The sequence below is a fragment of the Hyperolius riggenbachi genome, chromosome 12, assembly GCF_040937935.1.
Source record: "Hyperolius riggenbachi isolate aHypRig1 chromosome 12, aHypRig1.pri, whole genome shotgun sequence".
NCBI lineage: Eukaryota > Metazoa > Chordata > Amphibia > Anura > Hyperoliidae > Hyperolius > Hyperolius riggenbachi.
The window spans coordinates 159,200,345-159,224,340 of NC_090657.1; the positions used below are offsets into that span (position 1 = coordinate 159,200,345).

Below are 23,996 nucleotides of genomic sequence, written 5' to 3' on the forward strand. Positions count from 1 at the left end.
AGTGCTGTAACTGCCACTTGCTGCAGTGCTGTAACTGCCACACACTGTAATAACTGCCACACACTGCCCTGCTGTAACTGCCACTGGCTGCACTGCTATAACTGCCACACACTGCCCTGCTGAAACTGACACTCGCTGCCCTGCTGTAACTGCCACTCGTTGCCCTTCTAAAACTGCCACACACTTCCCTGCCTTAACTGTTACACACTGCACTGCTACAACTGCCACACACTGCACTGCTATAACTGCCACACACTGCACTGCTATAACTGCCACACACTAATGCTATAACTGTCACTCACTGCCTGCTATAACTGCCACACACTGTCCTGCTATATCTGCCACACTTCCCTGCCATAACTGCCACACTGCACTGCTATAACTGCCACACACTGCCCTGCTATAACTGCCACATACTTCCCTGCTATAACTACCACACACTACCCCGCTATAACTGCCACACACTGCCCTGCTGTAACTGCCACACTGTAATAACTGCCACACTCTGCCCTGCTTTAACTGCCACTCACTGCACTGCTATAACTGCCACACACTGCCCTGCTATAACTGCCACACATTGCTCTGCTATAACTGCCACACACTGCCTGCTATAACTGCCAAATACTGCACTGCTGTAACTATCACACATTGCCCTGCCATAACTGCCACACACTGCCCTGCTATAACTGCCACACACCACCATGCTATAACTGCCACTCGCTGCAGTGCTGTAACTGCCACTTGCTGCAGTGCTGTAACTGCCACACACTGTAATAACTGCCACACACTGCCCTGCTGTAACTGCCACTGGCTGCACTGCTATAACTGCCACACACTGCCCTGCTGAAACTGCCACTCGTTGCCCTTCTAAAACTGCCACACACTGCCCTGCCTTAACTGTTACACACTGCACTGCTATAACTGCCACACAGTGCACTGCTATAACTGCCACACACTAATGCTATAACTGTCACTCACTGCCTGCTATAACTGCCACACACTGTCCTGCTATATCTGCCACACTTCCCTGCTATAACTGCCACACACTTCCCTGCTATAACTGCCACACACTGCCCTGCTATAACTACCACACACTACCCCGCTATAACTGCCACATACTGCCTGCATGTAACTGCCACATACTGTAATAACTGCCACACACTGCCCTGCTTTAACTGCCACTCGCTGCACTGCTATAACTGCCACTGGCTGCCCTTCTAAAACTGCCACACACTGCCCTGCTTTAACTGTTATACACTGCACTGCTATAACTGCCACACATTGCCCTGCCATATCTGTCACACACTGCCCTGCTATAACTGCCACACAATACCCTTGCTATAACTGCCACACACTGCCCTACCATTACAACCACAAACTGCCCTGCCATTGCTGCCACACACCGCCCTGCAATGACTGCCCTACACTGCACTAATTGACACGCTGCACTGTTATAACAGCCACACGCAGGGCCGGATTTCTGGCAAGGCCACATAGGCCATGGCCTAGGGCACCAGAAATTTAGGGGCGGCTCAGTGAGGGACAGTAAAGCTGTTCTATGCAGCCATCCCTATCTGCAAGGACTGCTTTAACCTTTGAACTCTCTGTCCTGTGTACTTGTGTCGTCCCTGCAAGACCTGTAAGCTCTATACTGCAGGTACACTTCAGCCTAAGGCCACATACAGACATCAGACCATAGTCTTTGGAAAATGAAAGATCACAGACCAATCTTACCACCCTTCCTGTAGTATAAGAGCCATACTCTACACAGTCTTTTCTATGGAGCTGAACTCCACATCAGAAAAAAATCATTGCAAGATGCTGCACACGCAGATGCTGTACAGACACAAAAGATCAGTATCTGCAAAAGATCTGTTCCTGCCAAAAATCCATTCCTGCAAATTGCAATGATAGTCTATGAGATCTGCAGATCATCATACACACATGATTTAACTGACATTCATCTGCAGATCTGAAAATCCATCCTGGTGGATCTGATCTGCAGATGAATGTCAGTTAAATCATGTGTGTATGATGATCTGCAGATCTCATAGACTATCATTGCAATTTGCAGGAATGGATTTTTGGCAGGAACAGATCTTTTGCAGATACTGATCTTTTGTGTCTGTACAGCATCTGTGTGTGCAGCATCTTGCAATGATTTTTTTCTGATGGGGAGTTCAGCTCCATAGAAAAGACTGTGTAGGTATGGCTCTCATACTACATGGAAGGGGGTAAGATTGGTCTGTGATCTTAAATTTTCCAAAGACTATGGTCTGATGTCTGTATGTGGCCTAACTCTCATGGTGACACAATGGGTCCATCATTAATGAGATGGCAAACATAACGTAAAAGTTCTTAAGGAAAATATAACTTATAATTTATACGCGTATTACTGAAATAGTTATTGTCTGTGACATCCAATGATGTAAGTACAATTCTCATTGGGGCACACAGAGATAATAACCATACAGACGGTATAGTTGGCCTTGGGCGGTAAAAAATACAAATCCGGCCCTGGCCACACGCTGCCGTGCTATAACTGTCACATTGAACTGCAATGATGAGCTTCACCAATATGTTCAGGCAGCGAGTAATATGTATCCCTCATAATATACCGCAGGCGGACATGGTGTAATAATGGATAGTGAACAGGATTACGTATTGCCCCTGCTGCATGCTGTTCCTCCGCTTCACCAGCAGGGGGCGCCTGCGCTGCAGTGAGAGAGACACCTCAGTTCCCCATCAGGCCCTCCTTACATTCCTTACGCAGCGGAGACAACGTAACAATTGGAGAATAGATGACCGACGCAACCGTAGCTTTACGCATGTTTTCTTTGTATTTATGTAACCTGCGGGGAGATGCCCTCTTGTGGCCACTTTCAGTATTACATGTGGAAATGTATAAGACTTTCTCAACCAGGGTTCCCTGGAACCCTAGGTTTCCTTGAGGACTCTGCAGGGGTTCCCTGGCATTTTCCCCCATAGTGGAGGAAGTACAGGGTGGGCCATTTATATGGATACACCTCATATACCACACCATACCATCACATTTTTTTGTCCCAACAGTCTTGGAGGGATCTATCCAATGTGGGTTAGTGTCAGCACAATAGCGGTGGTTTTGTTTGTTAACTTCACCATTCACATAAAATGATGTATCCATATAAATGGCCCACCCTGTATAATAGAGCACATTATAATAGGGGGTACTGTAAAAGAAGCACTAAATTGGGGGTCAGAATAATAACGAGCACAGCATGTGTGGCAGTGTAATAGTAGTTAGTGGAATAAACAGCCTCACCTACTTTTAAAGACCTTGCCTCTGCAAAAATAAATGCAGGGGTTCCTAGAGATTAAAAAATTGTTTGCAGGGATTCCTCAAAATTTAAAAATTGTTTGCAGGGGTTGCTTGAGATTAGAGATGCTCAAATCCGAATTCGGGAGATACCCAGATAGTTGCTATCCGGATATCTCCCAGTACGTGTGTGTGTGTGGGGTGTGGTCGGAGTCAAGCTTACCTGTCTGACGTCTTCTTCTTCCGTCCCTGGCGCCTCCCACGATCTGTTCCACGCGCATCACGTGACTACAAACACTTTCTCCTTCAACCCGGAAGGAGGAAGTGTTTGTACTCACGTGACCGCCGCGTGGAACGCATTGCAGGAGGCGCCAGGGACGGACGAAGAAGATGTCAGACAGGTAAGCTTGACCCTGCCCAGGTGTACTGGTAGATATCCGGATAGCAACTATCCAGGTATCTCCCGAATTCGGATTTAAGCATCTCTACTTGAGATCCTTTGTTCTCTGGTTGAACTCGATGGACACAAGTCTTTTTTTCAACCCAAATAACTATGTAACTATGGAAAAGTTATAAGCAGGATTCCTTCAGGGTAAAAAGGTTGAGAAAGGCTGCTATAGCATATGGATTTTCAGAATAATTAATTTCACTAAGTACAAGGGAGGTTATACCCGGAATTGTTTTGGCTCATACAGGATTGATACAGTCAGTATATTATATATATATATATATATATATATATATATATATATATATATATATATATATATATCTTCACAACTATAGTTTTATAGTTTTAAGTGTTCATTATTGATGTTGGTGGTCCCGGTGATGTCACAGCCTAGGGCTGATTAGACCTGCAAAACTTTTCTCACAGAACTCACAGAACATTCTGGGAGATTGTTTTTTTTTCTATTGGCTTCAGCAGTCTCAGAAAAACACTCCACAGAGAACTAAAGACCTTCGTCCATGCATAAAGGAAGAATAACTGACAGGACTAAACATGTGGCCGCCTGTGAAATTACATAAGATAAATCGGGGTGAGTAAAGATTTAAAAAAAATGGGTAAACAAAGGCCCGAGCCACACTGGCACTAAAAAAAAAAAAAAAAAACCAAACCATAACCGGCTCCCGAACAGATGTTAACAGATCCAATGTTAACTTATGGATCCATTCACACTGGTCCGTTTGAACTGATCTGTTCTGTGCGATCTGCTGGACAGACTGCAAGTTTGGATCTGAATTTTTACTCAGACAGATGCTGTCCCACAGATCAGTTTTCCATCCATGCAGGGCTGTTTCTTGGGCAGTGCAAGCAGGACAACCACCTTGGGCGCAGACCGGCAAGTAGAAGAAGGGGGGCGCAGGCTGAAGGACATAACCACTAGGGAGCTGGTGACATGGGGTGCAGCCAAACGGAAGAATGAAGATTACCAGCGCAATCACCTTCTTTGTCTCCTCTTGGGCTTTGACCCGGAAATTATATATAATTATTTATTCTTAAAAGCACTGGGGAAATCAGTATACAAGCGCTTTGTGATTTCCCTATACCTTCTAATGAGCCAAAGCACTCAAAAAAATGGTACAGGCAGCGCTTTTGAAATCGGAGAGCAATTGAAAAGCTCATATGTGAAGAAGCAAAACAGGGAAGGACCCGCAACATCCACACACAAATGAGCCAAAGGGAGCCAGGAACCTGTGAGCTCAGCAACCAGTAGAGAAGAAAGAAAATTCCGCTGCACCAATGGCTGGGTGAGAAAAGGTTCTCCGTTTATTGTTGCATCAGTGGGTACAAGAAAAGTTAAAAAAGCTCACGCGTATCGGAGCTCATGGCCCCTTAATCATAGCTTTCACATTGTTAGAATTGCTATAACATTATAGATTAGAGTCATATGTTAGACTAACGTCCATTCTGAAGTTTAACCCTTGAGGAGTCCTGGTCCCCAGTTTCCAAATCCAGAAAGCCTCTCTTTCGTAAAACCCTGTACAGATCACCCCCTCTGGCAGAACGCATGACCCTCTCTACCCCTTGGAAAAGAAAACCCCTCATGTCTCCCTGATGTGCATTCAAAAAATGCTTAGACACACTAGAAACCTGAGAGATGTAAGATTTATTCCTGAGGCATCTAGAGGCTCCACTGTAATGTTCAGAAATGCGTTGGCGTAGAGGTCGTGTAGTACAACCTACATATTGCAACCTGCAGATGGTGCAACCGACAAGATAGACTACCCTATGATCCCCTATGGTGAATTATTGAGAGCAGCTAGAAATTGCTCTGACTAAGGATATGGAGAGAGAGCTGGCTTTGGTGGAGCGGCGACTTCAGGATAGGGGCTATGATTGCAGTTTAACTAAAAGAGCTAAAAAACAAGTATACAATAAAAATTGCATTGAGTTGCTGCATAAAGGTTCTGATTGCAGACCGGGACGTAAAAAGAGGGGATTGACTTTTACAACCCCATATAGTTTAGAATATAACCAAATTGTTAATATAGTTAAGAAATACTTACCCATTCTGCACTCGGACCCAAAGCTCCATGAAATCCTGGGACAAGGTTGCAGTTTTTCTGCGCGTCGGGCTCCTACCCTGGGGTCCCGGCTCTCCCCGAGCCTTTTCTCTAGTTTGGAGAAAAAGGTTCCCACGTGGTTAACCTACACAGGTTGTTTCAAATGTGGGTATAATACCTGCAGGTATTGTACCGTGCATGGTGCAACTCGAGAGATAGTCTCCACCTCCAATGGAACGAAATTTCAGATTAAGCAGTATATAAATTGCAACACAAATCATGTAGTCTATCTTGTCGGTTGCACCATCTGCAGGTTGCAATATGTAGGTTGTACTACACGACCTCTACGCCAACGCATTTCTGAACATTACAATGGAGCCTCTAGATGCCTTAGGAATAAATCTTACATCTCTCAGGTTTCTAGTGTGTCTAAGCATTTTTTTGTATGCACATCAGGGAAACATGACGAGTTTTCTTTTCCAAGGGGTAGAGAGGGTCATGCGTTCTGCCAGAGGGGGTGATCTGTACAGGGTTTTACGAAAGAGAGAGGCTTTCTGGATTTGGAAACTGGGGACCAGGACTCCTCAAGGGTTAAACTCCAGAATGGACGTTAGTCTAACATATGACTCTAATCTATAATGTTATAGCAATTCTGGATGTTCACCAGCACTTTGGATTGAACTTTGAGATAGATATATATATATATTTTTTTTTTTTTTTGCCATGTCTGTCTTTTGGTGTATCTGGATAATTTTGACATAGTGTTGATATGCTTGTTACTGCGTGTGTAACATTTTATGTTATTTCATATTTTGGCTTCTGCCATTTTAATGAGGAGTTATATTATGTGTGTTGCTTTAAGGCCTTTGGCCACACCTCCCTCCCTCCTTGTGGTGGGACAGCACTGGACTATTTAAACTAGTGCATTGTAACAATGTGTAAGCTATGATTAAGGGGCCATGAGCTCCGATACGCGTGAGCTTTTTTAACTTTTATTGTACCCACTGATGCAACAATAAACGGAGAACCTTTTCTCACCCAGCCATTGGTGCAGCGGAATTTTCTTTCTTCTCTGCTCATATGTAAACACTCTCATAGGAAATCATATCACAAGCGCTTTCAAGGGCAATTTCTTGAAATTGCCAGCACTAAAAAAAAACCAAAAAAAAAACCCACAAAAGCTCATAGTGTGAACAAGCCTTGCGGGTTCAGTCCACGGGATGGGGGCGCAATTTTTACACCCTCACCCTGGGAGCAATTTAGCCTAGAAACTGCCCTGCATCCGTGCCAATGTGAACCGCCTCTAATAAATGAATACTGTAAAAGAAAAAAAAAAGCGCTATTTTATTCATCACTAGTTTACCTAAGCCCGTTTAAAAACAGGCTCTAAGTCTCTTCACGGTTCATGCCGCCAGTAAGTGCGCGCGCACCCGCCCACCCTGCCTCCTGTCCCAACGGCTGTCAGTGCTCGACATACGCAAAGCACTGACACAGGGACACTTACACTTTATTACATAGGATGTTCTATGCCGTACAGTTCCTCTACAAGAGGATGACTAAAGCCTTTTTAGCACCAGCAGCTGACAGGCAGCGAATTCACAGCCTGTGCACTGCTCCCATCCACCAGCCGGGCTCTTGCTAGAGTTTGTCACAAACAGACAGTTCCCCCCCCGAGTATCAATGTGGAATCTTCGCGGGTTGATCCGAGAAGGGGGCCGGGGCAACCCGTTTCTATGTGCAGGATGCCTTTCCAGGTGGTCACAATGACTGTTGCAGAACTTTTACACTTCATTCTGGGCTTAATTTCATGGTTGATAATGAATTTTTATCAGCAAATACGAGGGACATCCATGGGGCGGCCTGCTCTCCTGCCTATGCTAATCTGCTCCTGGGATTTTGGGAACAAAGATGTATGTACAAGCATCAACTGTGGCAGGAGCAGGCCACCTTCAGGATCAGATAGATAAAATACGGGTGGTATGGACAGGTACTAAGGACAAACATCCTTCATGGATGATCCAAACGATAATAGATTTAACCCTAGCTGATGGCCCGGCATGTATTTAGCTGGTGTTGGCTCCACCCACATTTTCTAACCCTAACACACAATTACTCAATGACCAAGTTTGTGAGCTTTGTGGTCTTTGGCATCAATAATTTGCATTGAAATTAAACAAATCGAATTGGCTGTTTGGGGTTCAAATTCAGAAAAGAGGGTGGAGCTACAGTCACCCAATGACCGACTGTACCAGGTTTGAGGCTTGTGCCATTAACTGTGCAAGAGTGGCAGCAATGAAATATTTCCCCTTGAAAATCAATAGGTGAATTTTGATTGGCTTTTGTAGACTCCCCCCACTTTTCTGGATATAAATCCCAGTCACCCAGTGACAAACTGTGCAAAGTTTGAGAACCCTGCCATTAACAGTGTAAGAATGGTTGCAGTTCACATTATCCCAGTGAAATGTGTATTTGTCTCCGCCCACTTTTTGGTTATGGGGATAAAAAGTAGCCTATATGTTATTCCCAGGGAATGTACTGTGTGCCAAATTTCATTCAAATCCATTCAGCCATTGTTGCGTGATTGATTAACAAACATCCAAACTTTCCCATTTATAATATTAGTGAGATTATGGTAATTTACAGTGTAAACAGGCGGTTCTCGAGTTTCTTGGCTCGCCAAATAAAATGAGGATAAATTAGTGTCCTCCAGTTATAGGAAACCTACAACTGGTAAAACCGCGGTTTTTAAAGAAATTTGGTCTCAGTCTTTTGACGGCGCTCAAATTAATGTCCGAGTGCTGCTATAGCTGCAATTCACATTACAGCCTATGGTGGTGCCAGCTGCACTCAAATGTCCCTGTGCTGTTTGTTCATCTTGCTTTCTAAATAGATGGCAATTTTTTGTTTTCCCTCCATACACAGATCATGTCCACCTGTCTATTGTGCAACCCTAGGGACAGAAAGTGTATTTGCACAGCTTTTGTATTGCCCTCTGATGTATTTATAAATGTTAATCAGGTCACCTCAGTCACTTTTTTCCCCAAGCTCAAGAAGTCCACTTTTTACAACCTTTCCTAAGTGAACCTAGAATTGTACAGAGAAAAACAGGTTCACTTACCTGGGGCTTCTACCAGCCCCTGTGTGTATACCATCACTGAATGATCCTTAAGTTCCCTGTAGTGCCCCTTTCATTTGGTTGTGCAGCCCTGTTCCACACACCTGATCGCTCTCCCAGGGATGGGAGCGCTCTGCACATGCGCAGTACAGGGAAATAGAGGTTGCGTGCCGACTTACCAAGTCGCCCAGCCAAAAAGGGACGTGTTGGGGGACTGGAGGATAGTTTTTTCACAGCATGGGCACAGGGCGGCTGCAGGAGGCTGATAGAAGCCCCAACTAAGTTAAAATAAACCAGGGCTGTTTTCACTAAAAATGTTTTATAGATACCTGGGGCTACCTCCAGCCCCATAAGCTCAGATCTCTCCCACACCGCTGTCCTCTGATGTCCTCAGCTCCGGTACTGGGTCCCCGCACTTCCGTCAGTCGGAACAAGTCTACGCAGAAGTGAGCCCTCTACGTATCTCTCCAGCAGCTGCTGAAGAGATACGCAAACAGAGCACTTCACTTACGTCAGACTGGCTCCAACTGACAAAAGGGAGGGGACCCGGTAACGGAGCTGCAGACAGGACGGCGGCATGGAAGCAATCGGTGCGTATTGGACTGGAGGAAGCCCCAGGTATGTATAAATCGGTTTAGTTAGAACAGCTCTGGTACACTTCAAACTTTTTTTGTACAATTTAGGTTCCCTTTAATCAGGGCTGTGGAGTCGGAGCAATTTTGGTCCTTGATTTAATAAACTGAGGAGTCGGGAGTCGGATGATTTTTGTAAAAAAATCCACAGCCCTGTGAAGTATTAGGCTAAAGAGTCTGAGTCGAGGAGTTGGAGCCATTTTGGGTACCCGGAGTTGGAGTCGTGGTTTCATAAACTGAGGAGTCGGAGTTGGAAGATTTTTGTACAGACTCCACAGCCCTGCCCTTAATAATGAAGCCCCTCGTCTAATCTCTCGACAGGAGAGTACTCTATAGTTTCAAACTATTTGTAGATGCTGCAGTGACACATTCCTCCATAATCTTCAGCTGACTCTGCACTTCTGTGTTGTGCTACCATACATGCGACCTTTACCTTCATTGAGATTACATCAGCAGGCACACGGACAATAAATGACACACAAGGAGTCTGGTTTCCAGTTTTTACTGGTATTTGCTTGTTGAAATGACATACATTACAAGAACAGCAAGGTACATACAAAAATAAATGGAGGAGTGCTAACTTTATAAAACAAGTCATTAAACCCTTATTGTCTGTACAAGTAAGGCAATGTTCCATTTCTGACACACAAGCAAACACAAGACTTCACCGTCTCATCTCCCAATGAACGACGTTTATAAGCAGAAATTGTGCGGATCCCGTAGAACGTGCTGCCATATTGTGATTAGTACCGATATTCTGTTTACTCAAAATAATAGCAATCAGTTGTGCCAACACACGTTAGCATCTCTGAACTTACAAATCGCCCATAGCTTCTGTGCGCTCACATATCCCTGATGGCTTCCGTGAGCTCACAAATCACTGCTGAACCATAAAACCAATCTGCCAGACTACATGACAAGACCACAATTTCCTGGAACATGCTGGGAAATGGTCTATACACCGACATGGTCAAGGGGATGCCAATACTACCAGATTATATGCAAGATCATATAGGTTTCCTTTAAACTGCACCAAACCAAATCAGCAAACAATTTGCTAGATTTAAATGCAAGCCATAAACAATGAGCAGATCATTGCTGGATACCAGATAGTATCCCACAACAAGTTCAGGAAGGTGTCTGGAGATTGCTTTATAAATTAAGCCCAAGCTTGTGTTTTGGCATCTTCTGTGGTCACATGTCCCCCACAGCATCCCCGATTGGAGGAAAGCAACCATAAAACTTGCAGAAAGAGTAAGAGAAATGTATTGGCTTTCCCTGCCTGGTAGGTTATGCCCAGAGGACCAATATTAAATAGAGCAGACATTTTCATCAACACTGTACAGGTCTGGTTTTTAGCACTTTCATTAACATACAGATTCCACTAACATCACAGGAGACAGATACAGCAACATACAGAGAAATGGATAAAACGTAGACTGTGAAAATAATGATCTGCTGTACGGATAGAGCGATCTATGCATCCTATCGATGGCAGAACTATGGTCAGTTATGTGGGCCATGGCTCTAGCTTATCTTCCCATCCAATATTACATAATCTCCAGCAGTGATAGACTATCACCCGACAAATCACTACAGCTGCTTAGGACTTCCTCCTTACCGAGACTCCCCTCCACCCACCAAAGGGAATACTCCATATATTTCTATGAAAAGCTCACTCAAGGACAAGCAAGGCTTCCTCCAGCTCTTGCTGCTCCTCCCATCACCAGATACATTGGTGTCTCCATCCAGCAATGCCCATCTGGTCACCAGTAAAATGAGTGAGCAGCAGTCTGGCCAATCACAGCTGCCTCCGTAGCACACAGCGGAGTACTGGGAGCAGTGAGACTGGAGGCAGTTTTGGAAAGGGGCACAGCAGGAGCCAGCAGAGCAGGGAGAGAGTAGCAGCATGGACTGGAAGTAGCCTTCCTAGTGAGCCACACCTTCCCACCTGCAGATTGGTGAAGGGACAGGCCTAGAGTCGCACTGAGTACCCCTACGATAAATATGACGATTGTGTTCTGCACTAGTTAAGCAGTCTTACACTGCTGCCATAATCAAAACTTTGGAATAGCCAGAGGGCTGGTCACGTGACATACTGCAGCCAATGCTGCAATAGACCCTTCATGTAAAGCAACCAATCAGTTTACAGTACGTTAGCGACATCACTAGTTCTTAGCCAACCATTAAGCTGCATATTTTATGGGTACCACCAACAAAATGGCTGTCTCTGTTTCATTAGGAAAAATAAGATCCTTGTAACATTAAGAGATGTAACTAAGAGCCGAGTCCACTGGACCTTCTGGACAGGTTGCGGGTCACGTGATGTCACCTGACAGAAGGTGGAGTCTCGTTTATGGAAGGCACGTCAGACTGTTGTCCATAGCAACCAGAATCTCACATTCATTATTTCATATGGCACTGGGAGGTAGACAAAGCATCTGATTGGAGGACCTGGGCAACATGTCTTCCCTTTCATAAAGGAGGCTCAGGGATTGGTCCATTGCTGGAGAGATCACATGACAAGCAGTCACAATAGTACGAATACCAGGAAGTCACTTTATTCCCTGGTCCCCTTCACTTCTTGTTCCCACACTGCTGTTGCCTCTCCCCCATGCTTCAATTTGAAAAATCCTACTAAATAGTTACATTCTTAAATAAGAATAAATAGATGAAGTGCCCGGAAGGGACGCCCCGGCACTTCCAGAGCAAGCTCCTAATAGGACAGAGTGAGCAGACATCATTCTTCTACAAAGGTTGCTGCCGCCATGGTCGACCGGATCCCGCCTCTTGTTGTCGCCTTCAGATCCTCCAGCTCGGAGTTGAGTTTGCCGATTACCCATTCCATGGCATCCCGGCCCTGCAGAGAGAAGGGGGACAGAGGTCAATCACAACCGGTCATTATCAGGACATCCACGGCTGCCAGCTGCAGGGAAGACTGGGCAGGTTTATAAAGCAGTGATAGGTAGGTATAGCCGATTTACTGCTGCCATTTCATATTCATAAAGCAATACAAAGCATATAGTGATCAGATTAAAGCCCAGCACATGACAGATTGCCGGCTAGGTCCGCCTCAGCTGATAGCCTGGCGTGTGCACAGCAGCCGATGAGTTTCCGAGATCCACAGTGCGGCTTCAACTCAGCCAAGCCCCTCCCCCAAACGCAGACCCATTGTGTGCTGTCCGGTCACACCACCCCCCACCCACATAGCCACATAATACATCACTGGCCTCTATAATGGAGACAGCCCCAAACGAATCCTGATTTCTGCAGGTGACGGTAATTGTGAGCGTGTACACTCCTATATTGCCCATTTATCAACCCTCTCCACTCCTTAAGTCTGGTACACACTTTCAATTACAATTGGCCAATCACCAACTTTACCACCTCCATTGTAGTATGAGGGGCAACAGATATTGAACACTGAGCAGATTGTGTAGGTACACCCTCATACTACATGGAAGTGGTACAATTGGTCAGTGATTGGGAGAGTGTCCTACATTGGAATTTCCCCTACAGCCTCAATGTCAGATGTGGTCTGACAGGAAAATGTGGCTGCTGGTAGATGGCGCTGTATCATCCTTCACAGATCTAAGTGTCAGGCCATGTCCTCGGCGGCTCCACTGGATTGTAGAAGTGCAGCTGCTGGACCTGGTCCGGCACTGCACCCTCCTGTGTGGTCAGACACTTTCATCCTCTCTAGCAGCAGCAGTGCTGCGCAATGACAAAGATGCTGGCGCTAGTGCAAGGGGGTGGAGCTAATTCTAATGGGAAGAGGAACAGACCCCTTCAGAACTCCGCCAATCCTTTTTCTTGATCACCCTTGTCCCCTTAGCACCAGGGTTGTGGAGTCGGTACAAAAATCTTCCAACTCCTCAGTTTATGAAACCACGACTCCAACTCCGACTCCGGGTACCCAAAATGGTTATGACTCCGACTCCTTAGTCTAATACTTAACAGGGCTGTGGATTTTGTACAAAAATCATCCGACTCCCGACTCAGACTCCTCAGTTTATGAAATCAACGACTCAGACTCCAACTTCCACTGCCCAAAATTACTCTGACTCCACAGCCCTGCTTAACACACCAGAAATAATGATGGGGGCGGGGCATGAGTGATAAGGAGAAAGGATTTCGTTAGTTTAATAGGAAGCAGGTGATTTTCTGTTCAGAGTGCGATCAGACACTGCTGCACGATATAGATTTTGTGTATGGTGGCATCTACATTTCATAGTCGACTAACACTACCGCATATATTACATTCCCACAATCAGCTATAGTTAAACTTATGCTGCTCCAATGATATAAATGACTTGATAAAAGTTAAATTTAAGTGCATTTAGGGGCCTCTATGTATGGATTTTGTGTACATAAAGGGAGAGGTAGTCCTTGGATGGGAGTAGATCTGCACCGAGAGAACTACCCTGTATGCATTTAGATAGTTTAGCCTGTCTAATTCCCCCTCATCTAAGACTAATCACAAGTGTAATTTAATCTCAGCTGTGTCAGCTGTCTGCCGTGGCAGATAAGCGCATTTGAAAGCACAGGATGTTAATATGTCTGCTTCCATGAAAGCAGGAAATAGACTCATGGCAGATTTATTGTAGGATTTGTATCAGCTGTAACAAAAATGTTTTTCTTTAACCACTTCACCCCAAGGCGGTTTTTACCGGACAAGAGCAATTTTCACCTTTCAGTGCTGATCCCTTTCATTTGCCAATAGCTTAATCACAATGAATGTGATTACAATGAAATGATCTCTATCTTGTTTTTCTCACCACCAATTGGGCTTTTTGGGGTTCATATTTGTTTTCAGTAATTACTTTATTTTCTATACATTTTAGAGGGGAAAACAAGGAAAAAAATGAAAAACATACCATTTCTCCAATTTCATCCCCTATAGTTTTAATAAAACACTGCTACTGTACATAAAACCCACACATTTTATCTGCCTATTTGTCCTGGTTATAACAAGATTTTAATTATGTCCCTAGTACAAAGTATGGTGACAGTATAGTATTTGGAAATAAAGGTGTATTTTTTTTTGGGGGGGGGTTTTCATTATTTCCACGTGCATGCGCGGGAGCGCGCGCACAGCTGCAGCAGTGTACAACGTTTTAAAACGTCCTGGAGCCATTAAGAGGCTCCAGCAGGACATTTTAAAACGTCTGCATGTCATTAAGTGGTTAAAGAGGAACGGTCGTGAAAATCTTAAAATTTTAAAACAAATGCAAATAAGAAGTACGTTTCTTCTGGAGTAAAATGAGCTATAAATTACTTCTTTCCTATGTTGCTGTCACTTACAGTAAGTATAAGAAATCCGACATTATCGACAGATTTTGTGTTTGTCCATCTCTTCATGGGGGATTCTCAGCATGGCCTTTATTCTTTATAAAGACACTCCCTGCAAATGATTTATACAAAGATGCTGACCAGCCTCCCTACTCACAGTAAACTTTTTTTGGCAATTGGACGGAGCAACTACCATTCACTAAGTGCATTTTAAAAATAAAGAAATCCCTGTGAACCCCCAATGAGGAGATGAGCTAGTCCAAAACCTGTCGGTTCTGTCAGATCACTACTAACTACTATAAGTGACAGCAACATAGGAGAAAGGTAATTTATGGCTCATTTTACTCTGGAAGAAACATACTTCTTAATTGTTTTTTTACATCTATTTTAAGTTAAGATTTCCTCGACAGAGGTCTTTTAAAGATTATTATGCTGTTGCTTATCTTTTAGAGCAGAGGGAGTTCTGAGTTAAAGTCTGCTTTAAAAAGACTCTGAAGTGAGTCTCAATTCCCATTTTAAATAGTATTTCTGTAAAGCAGTATAGGGCATGCCAAACCGCCGCTATCCAGCGGCAAAACAAAGGGTTTATACCCCAATATGCCCTCTTCAAAATCCACGACTTTCTTGGTCGTGGTTTTTGCTGCTCATGGAGGCAGAGCTATGAGCTGCAGCTCTGCCTCCATGCACGTCAATCGCCGCATGGATCTCCACCTCTCCCCAGCCCCTCTCTGTGAAGGCAGATTGAGAGGGGCAGGGAGAGGCGGCGACCATCGGGGATTGACGCGCCAAGAGGCAGAGCTACAGCCAATAGCTCTGCCTCTATGAGGAAGAGCTCCCCGGACCTAGAAGAGGGGATTTGGGGAGGGTTAACATGCCCTATATCGGCTTTACATAAATACTATTTAAAAACAGGAATGAAGACTTACTTCAGAGTCTCTTTAAAGGGAACCTGAGGTAAAAACACACGTCTGACATTTATTTCCTTTTAACCTCCCTGGCATTCAATTTCCACTGGATTTCTGTACAAAAAGTGGTTCCATTCATTTTCATGAAATGATTGCCTGCAACTTAACAAAACGTGCCCAGCAAGTGTCTAGTGTACATTTTCAGAATAATAAAAAGATTCAAACACAAGACAAGACAAGACAAATAACATTTATATTACGCTTTTCTCCTTGCGGACTCAAAGCGCCAGAGCAGAGCAGCAGCCACTAGGGCGCGCTCTATTGGCAGTAGCAGTGTAAGGGAGACTTGCCAAAGGTCTCCTACTGAATTAGTGCTGGCTTACTGAACAGGCAGAGCCGAGATTCGAACCCTGGTCTCCTGTGTCAGAGGCAGAGCCCTTAACCATTACACCATCAGCCAACTGCTGCATGTAAAAGATTCAATGCAATTTTCCCTTTCTGCCAGGCCACAATTTCCCCAGTTCAGCTTATTGGCAGAAAACACACACTAGGGCTGCACGATTTTAGGGAAAAATTGAAATCGAGATTTTTCTCTTAGAAATTGCGATTTTTCACGATTTTTTCAAAACAAGCTTTAGCACTAAATTCACAATGTACAGTAACATTTACAAACATGCACTGACAGAAAATGAAATCATATTATCAAACTGAGTGTAGTATGATGTCATTTTCTGCCATGTTTGTAAATGTTACTGCATTCATGCGCAGAGTAATTTAATACAGTCCTGCGACAGAGAGTGGGGCTGCCCGATATATCACTGCCTGCCACCAACAGAGGAACATGAAACCACATGGACTGTATTCCTCCAATACCCCCTATGGACTGTATATCCCAGTCCCCCATACTGTCCCTTACATCCTCCACACACCTATGGACTATATACCCCAACCCCCTATATCCTTCCCTTATTCCCACATTACCCCCTCCCCATGTTAATGTTTTGTTTTGCTTTGGCAATGCTAAATGTATTTGGTCCTGCCAATAAAGCTTTTTTGGATTTTGAGAGACACACAGAGAGGGAGGGGAGAGAGAGGGAGGGAGAGAGATGGTGGCCTGGCTACCACAGGGACTGGTGGACCTGGGCCACTGGTGGCACTGGCAGAGCTGACAGTGGCCGCAATGTTAGTGTGGCTGAGGGTGGTTGTGGCCAGGGCTGTGGAGTCGGAGTCGAGGAGTCGGGGCAATTTTGGGCACCCGGAGTCGGAGTTTCAGAAACTGAGGAGACTGAGTCGGGAGTCGGAGCCGCATGATTTTTGTACAAAATCCACAGCCATGTTAAGTAGTAGACTAAGGAGTCGGAGTCGAGGAGTCGGAGTCTGAGCAATTTTGGGTACCCGGAGTCGTGGTTTCAGAAACTGAGGAGTCGGAGTTGGAAGATTTTTGCACCGACTCCACAGCCCTGGTTGTGGCCATGATGTCCTGTGACAGAGAGAGGGGGAGAGAGAGAAAGAGGGAGGGAGAGAGAGACAGAAAGAGAAAGAGAGAGAGAGAGAGAGAGAGAGAGAGAGAGAGAGACAGAGACACAGAGAGAGAGAAAGGGGAAGAGAGAGAGAGGGAGAAAGTGACAGAGACAGAGGGAGGGAGAGAGAGAGGGAGGGAGAGAGGGGGGGGAGAGAGAGACACACACACACACAGAGGGGGCAGATAGATGGGGGGGGGGACAGAGAGGGAGGGAGACAGAAAGAGAGGGGGAGAGACAGAAAGAGAGGGGGAGAGACAGAAAGAGAGGACGGAGAGACAGAAAGAGAGGACGGAGAGACAGAAAGAGAGGACGGAGAGACAGAAAGAGAGGACGGAGAGACAGAAAGAGAGGACGGAGAGACAGAAAGAGAGGACGGAGAGACAGAAAGAGAGGACGGAGAGACAGAAAGAGAGGGGGAGAGACAGAAAGAGAGGGAGAGACAGAAAGAGAGGGGGAGAGACAGAAAGAGAGGGGGAGAGACAGAAAGAGAGGGGGAGAGACATAGGGGGCTGATAGATGGGGGAGAGAGAGACAGAGGGGGAGGCGAGAGACAGAAAGAGGGTGAGAGACAGAGGGGGAGAGAGAGACAGATGGGGCAGATAGAGGGGGGGGGGGGAGAAAGAACCAGAGAGAGGAAGGGAGGGAGAGAGACAGAAAGAGGGGGAGAGAGACAGAGAGAGGAGAGACAAAGAGCAAGACAGAGAGGGGGGGAAAGAGAGGGGACAGATGAGACAGAGAGGGGGGGGGGGGCGAGACAGGAGGGGGGGGGGGGGGCGAGACAGGGGGGGGGGGGAGAGACACAGGGGGCGTGAGAGACACGGGGGGGGGAAAGAGAGAGTGGCCGGAGCTAGAGGTGACCGCTGCACAATGCAGGTGGAAGGACTGGCTGGGGGATCTCTGTTGGTAGGCTGAGGCCTCTCGCTCCCTGCCACTATTAAGTCCAGCAGGCTGAGGCACAGCAAAGTTGCTCACAGGCAGCGAGCATCCATTTCGCGCTGGCGAGAAGGGGGCAGCGGCGGGCATCCATTTCACGCTGGCGAGAAGGGGGCAGCGGCAGGTCGTCATTACTTCAAGGCGGGCGGCAGGCAGCGTGATTCAGGTCACTTTCGGATTCTGCCTCCGCCCGCACCCGGCGCACACCAGCAGTGCATATTTGTGAATGTTAATGAGCCGGGCAGCGAGTCCAGTCTAGAGCGGCACACAGCGCCACCAATCACTAGATAGAGATAGTATGACGGCGGCTGTAGGCGGAGCTGTACCCTCTGTACGGATCCGCCTATTGCCTCCGTCATACCATCTCTATCTAGCTATTGGTGGCGCTGTGTGCTGCTCTGGACTGGACTCGCCCTCCCCCCTGCTGCCCGGCTCATTGATAGTCATAAATATCTTCTGCCAATCAGTGGCTCTTTATGACGGTGAGGCGGTAGGCGGGACAAAACCACAGCTACTGACGATCGGTAGATCGTCTGCACGTGAATTGCGGTTTCGGTTTAAAAACCGTGCAGTCCTTACACACAGTTTTTAGCATTAAAGTTCACGCTTGTGTGATAATGTGTAAATGCAGATTTCCAGAGCATGCAAAAATTTGCATATGAACGGGAATTTTAATCAGGGCTGTGGAGTCGGAGTAATTTTGGGTGACTGGAGTCGGAGACGGGAAAAAAAATGCATCGACTCCTAATGAATTTAAACTAATTAAAATAGAAAATGTGATAAAATGTTCTATTTCTCAGATAGCAATTAAATAATTTATACATACAGTAATAGCTGTGCTTAGTCCACAAAAATGAAATAAACCAATCAAAATTAGTTACTTGTGCTGCTTCAATAAAGCAGTCCCCGTATTTTTACAGTCAGAAATACGTATCTGATTGTGACTGTATATATGATGTGTACACAGGAATCTCTTATATATACTAAACATCTATGCTGTAAGAATAAAGCTTGATGTGTAGCCGTGTCACTAATAGAGATGGTCAATGAGATGGAAATAATTCTGTGCTGATGCAGATTTATGCAAATATATGCACTCTCTTTGCTCATTAAATCAAATAATTTGATATGTTAAAATTTGGTTTGGTGACTACAAATTAAAGGGTACCTTAGACGGATGAAAAGAAAAGTTTTATACATACCTGGGGCTTCCTCCAGCCCCCTTCAGTCTAATCAGTCCCTCGCTGTCCTCCTCCACCACCTGGACCTTCTGCTATGAGTCCTGGTAATTCAGCCAGTCAGTGCAGTCCGGACACATGCCGCTCCTACAGCCAGGAGCATTCTACATTTGCGCAATAGTGCTGCACAGGTGTAGTACGCTCCCGGCGGCGGAATGTGTGCATGCGCACTACGCCAGACTGGCTCAAGTACCTGGACTCATAGCAGAAGTCTCAGGTGGCGGAGGAAAACAGCGAGGGACTGATTAGCCTGAAGGGGGCTGGAGGAAGCCCCAGGTATGTATAAAACTTTTCTTTTCATCCGTCTCAGGTTTACTTTGTTACACATTAGTACTATACTCTACATGTGCACTCTCCACAGAGCTGCAGGGAATCCACTGAGAATGTTGTGCACATTGAACACAGAGGTGTTGTCTATCACCTATAAACCAAATTCAGATTGTACATGAAGAATGTGTAATAGAGGAAGAATCCCCTCATTCCCCTGCACAGTACCTGCACATCACTCTTACATGTACCCACAGTTACATTGCCTAGGGCCTGATAGATGTTCTTGGTTCCGGTCTGCACCTTTTACAAGTACTCTTAACAAGGACTACTTTTAGTCTATGACTAAAGGGAAGAAATATGGCAGTCTAAATATCCTTCTCACTTCAGTTGTCTTAAAATTCCTAAGCGTTGGCAGTTATGAGACGAATTTCATGTTACATACTTTCAATCAACAAGACTAATATGCAAATTAGAGGAGTCGGAGTAATCCTAAACGGAGGAGTCGGAGGATTTTTGTACCGCCTCCACAGGCCTGTGCTAAAAACACACAAAATCCAGAGCTCTGCCTTCCTGGACAAGCCCGACTCATCCATTCCATTTCAGCTATTTTTCACTGGAAACCAGAGCTCTGCCTTCCTAGACAAGCCCGACTCATCCATTCCATTTCAGCTATTTTTCACTGGAAAAGTCAGACCCGTCTATACTGTCAGCGAGGCTAAACAATGCAGACTGCCTGGCTGTCCTGGTGTCTCTAATACATTTAGCTGTAGCCCCAAAACAAGCATGCAGATCAGGTGCTCTGACTGAAGTGTGACTGGATTAGCTGCATGCTTGTTTCTGATGTGATTCAGACACTACTACAGCCAGAGATCAGCAGGGCTGCCAGGTAACTGGTATTGTTTAAAAGTAAATAAATATGGCAGCCTACATATCCCTCTTGCCTCAGGTTCCTTTTAAAGTGGATCCGAGATGAACTTTTACTCATTGCATAATTGTGTGTTCCTTTCCTATTGTAGGGCATTCCTCAAGCCAAATACTTTGTTTTAATACTCTTAATTCCCTATAAAACTAAACAAGCCTCGCCCACAGATTTTCAGAGAGCCTTGGCATTTTCAGACAGTAGCAAGGGCTCATGGGAGATCAGTCTGGGCAGGAGGAGGGGGAGGTATTACTAGCCAGAGATTTCAGAGGCAGAGGGGAGGAGGTAGGAGGAGGGGGGGGGATTAGGTTTTCTTCACAGGATGAGTGCTCAGGATTCAGATAAGCTTGCCTGTGTGTAATGTTTACAAACATGGCTGCTGTCGTATCACAGGAATAAATAATCATATTCTATTGAAGCCGTTTGCAGCTAGATTTGCTGTGTAAACTATCTAAACTTTAGATAAAACATATAGACAAGTTACTTCTTAGTTAGTTTTTCATTTCGGATCCGCTTTAATGCTGGTTTTGAAAGGCAATGGAAATGGCCTGAACTGCCCTGCACAAGTATCACCATTAGAGGGAGACAGACAATGCAAGTCATGAGAGGTCAGTGAAATAGTCTAATTGAGAAGGGATGTGTGTGCACACCCTGGCTGCATCTTACCCACTCAACATCCTTTCCAGGACTTCCACTTAAATATTTATGAGCGGAGGCTTCTGTCCAATGAAAAGGGAGGGAAGAGGAACAGGGAGTGACCCCATTTACTGACAGCGAGCCAAATATTCAATAGTACTGGAAGGGACAGATTCTCATTGTCAGCCATCTGACTGCCATCGACCCATCCCTTTCACAATCAGGCATGCTGGAAAAAATTGATCGCATACAGCTTTGGGTTTGGTGGCGTCACAGGCCTGAATTCGGATCAATTTCAGAATGAGGTGTATGAGCAGCTGACAGATCTCCAATCGGATTTGATCAGAGAGATTTGTCTCTTGGTGGAATCTGCCCCTCATCGCTAGATGTATGGCTACCTTAAATTCACACTAGGGTAATTAGCAGGAGATTCCCGCTAATCGCCGAACCGCTAGCGTCTTTAAAGCGATAGTGCAATTGTAACCCTATGGCAGTGATCCCACTGCCGCGATTGCCGTAGATCGCGGGCATTTTACAGTTGACAGCAATCACAAAACTTGTTACCTGCAGCATTTTCTCGTGATTCTGAAATGATTGTGATACAATGCTTATAAAAGTGCTGAACTCGATCACTCTGAATCGCGAGCGTGTACAGTGATTTTACCGCTCTGAAGTAAAATCACCTGCACAATACGGTAGTGCTACTGGTTTGCCAGTTTCAGGTGTGAATGGGCCCCTAAAGGCTCGTACACACGCTTGATGTTATGGGACGTCAGACCCTTCCCACTGGGTGGACGTTCCAGCGGTCAGTCCAGCGTGTGAACAGTCTGTCTGCAGACTAATAAGGCTGTTTCTGAACGCCCGCCCAGCGGGAGGGTCTGACGGACCAGTCGTTCAGTGTGTACTAGCCTTTAGTGTAACTTTTGAAATCTTGCTGACTACAGAGCTGTAGGTGGCTCTGAACTCTTAAGAAAAAAAACAGGATTAGCTTGTTTGTGGGAAGCCTGGCTGGCTGGATGTCACCCGCATGATATTGTCACCTGGTCAGCAGATAAGAGCAGCAGAGGCACAGTCACATGACATTGTCACCTGTGCGTCAGATAAGAGCAGCGGAGGCACAGTCAGATGATGTCACCACTCACCTTGTTAGCGTTGCTGGAGATGGTGTTGGCCATCATCCCCTCCAGATAGCTGCTCAGACTGACTCCTTTCACTGTAATGATGGCTTCCTGCGTGAGGATCGTCCTGAAACACAAAGCGATTATCACACTGCGCTCTGAGGACACGCCACTAGATCACAGGATATGGTGCTCGCTACAGATTGGTTTTCTGTCTAAGGGCCGGTACACACCATGCAATTTCCAGTCAGATCCACAGGTCGAATTGATAATTTCCGATTTGCTTCCTATTGGTTGATTTTATCCAGTAATGATCTGAAAAATCAATCCTGTTGATCAGGAGCAGATCAGACATGTAGGAAATTACCAATTCGACCCATCAATCTGGCAAGAAATTGCGTTGTGTGCACCAGGGATTATACTCACTTTTTGTCATCTTCAGGATGTGGTTTGTACACCAGCCTTTCATCCACAGATATCAAGTTTGTAAATGTGATCTGGAAGAACATAAAAAGTAATCACATTATATTCTGAATATTAAACTCCTTGCCCAACCCCTTCCCCAGCAGTTAAGATGATCTGATGTAATGGAGGTGTGGCTTCACTCTCCCCCCATCGAGCCCATGTGACCTTAGGGGACTGGCCAGGGGGAGGCACCACAGACAGGCCAGGTCCGAGAAGGCAGAAGATAGTCCATGAAAATCTCTCAACCGCTGAAGATTAATTCTATTTGGTAAAACTACAGTTTTCTTTACAAACCCTTATTTGTGAAAAACGTTTGTGGTATGCTTTAAAAAGAGAATCTGTGCCGCAGGGCCCATTCAGACTGGTGGCTGCACACTGCTGGGATCCACCATGTCCACACTATTATGAATGGCAATATTAATCTCAATTAGTGTACAGTCAAATGCGTTTGCACAATGATCGACCATGCATTCTCTGGAGTTTCTCCGTTATGGATCTGTGAATGCAGCAGATGACAGAAGCTGCATCTGTCATCTGCTGCATTCACGGATCCGTAACGGAGAAACGCCGGAGACTGATGCCAAATGCTTCTCCGCTCGAAAGCAAAAAAAGCTTTTAGTATCTAAACGAGCCACTGACAGCGTGAACCAGCCCTGAAGCTGTCAGTAAGTACATTAGACAAATGCTAACAAAGGCCCATACACATGCAGGATGGATGTCGCTCAGACTGGGCACTGGTCCCTTGGGAGAGACCGCTGGGCCGAGGCTGTACAGACACATAGCTAGCCTACAGGCTGACAATGTGTTCTGCTATGGGGCGGATGGCCGAGGGAGCGGCGAGCACAAAGCTATCAGCCATCTCCTGCCCACAGGCTGACCATGTGTTCTGATTCTATTCCTATTACGGTCTATGGTTGCACCGGCTGCTCCTAAATCTCCTGTGCCGTTATTACAGCGCTCGGGCCGAGGGAGCAGCGAGCACAAAGCTATCGGCCATCACTCAAGGGAGTTGATCCGTCTGGCAGATTGCTGGCTGGGAGGTGGTCGGGGTCTGCTGTACACACGCAAGATAAGCTGAGGTCATTATTCGCCGCCTCAGCTGACTTTAATCTAGAGTGTGTAAGGATCGGAACAGTCCCACAAAGAC

At 45.7% G+C, this 23,996-nt stretch overlaps 1 protein-coding gene across 1 annotated transcript in view; it reads right to left on the reverse strand.

The window, feature by feature from the left end:
• Window positions 1-10,036: 10,036 nt before the first annotated feature.
• The window catches only part of PRELID3B (PRELI domain containing 3B), a 28,432-nt gene continuing 14,472 nt past the window's right edge, over window positions 10,037-23,996 (reverse strand). The window contains exons 4-6 of the mRNA XM_068261988.1: window positions 22,811-22,881; window positions 22,409-22,511; window positions 10,037-12,410 (exon numbers count right to left, since the gene is read on the reverse strand). Coding sequence (XP_068118089.1) covers window positions 12,291-12,410; window positions 22,409-22,511; window positions 22,811-22,881 — 294 coding nt within the window. The 3' untranslated portion in view covers window positions 10,037-12,290. The remainder of the gene's footprint in view (window positions 12,411-22,408; window positions 22,512-22,810; window positions 22,882-23,996) is intronic.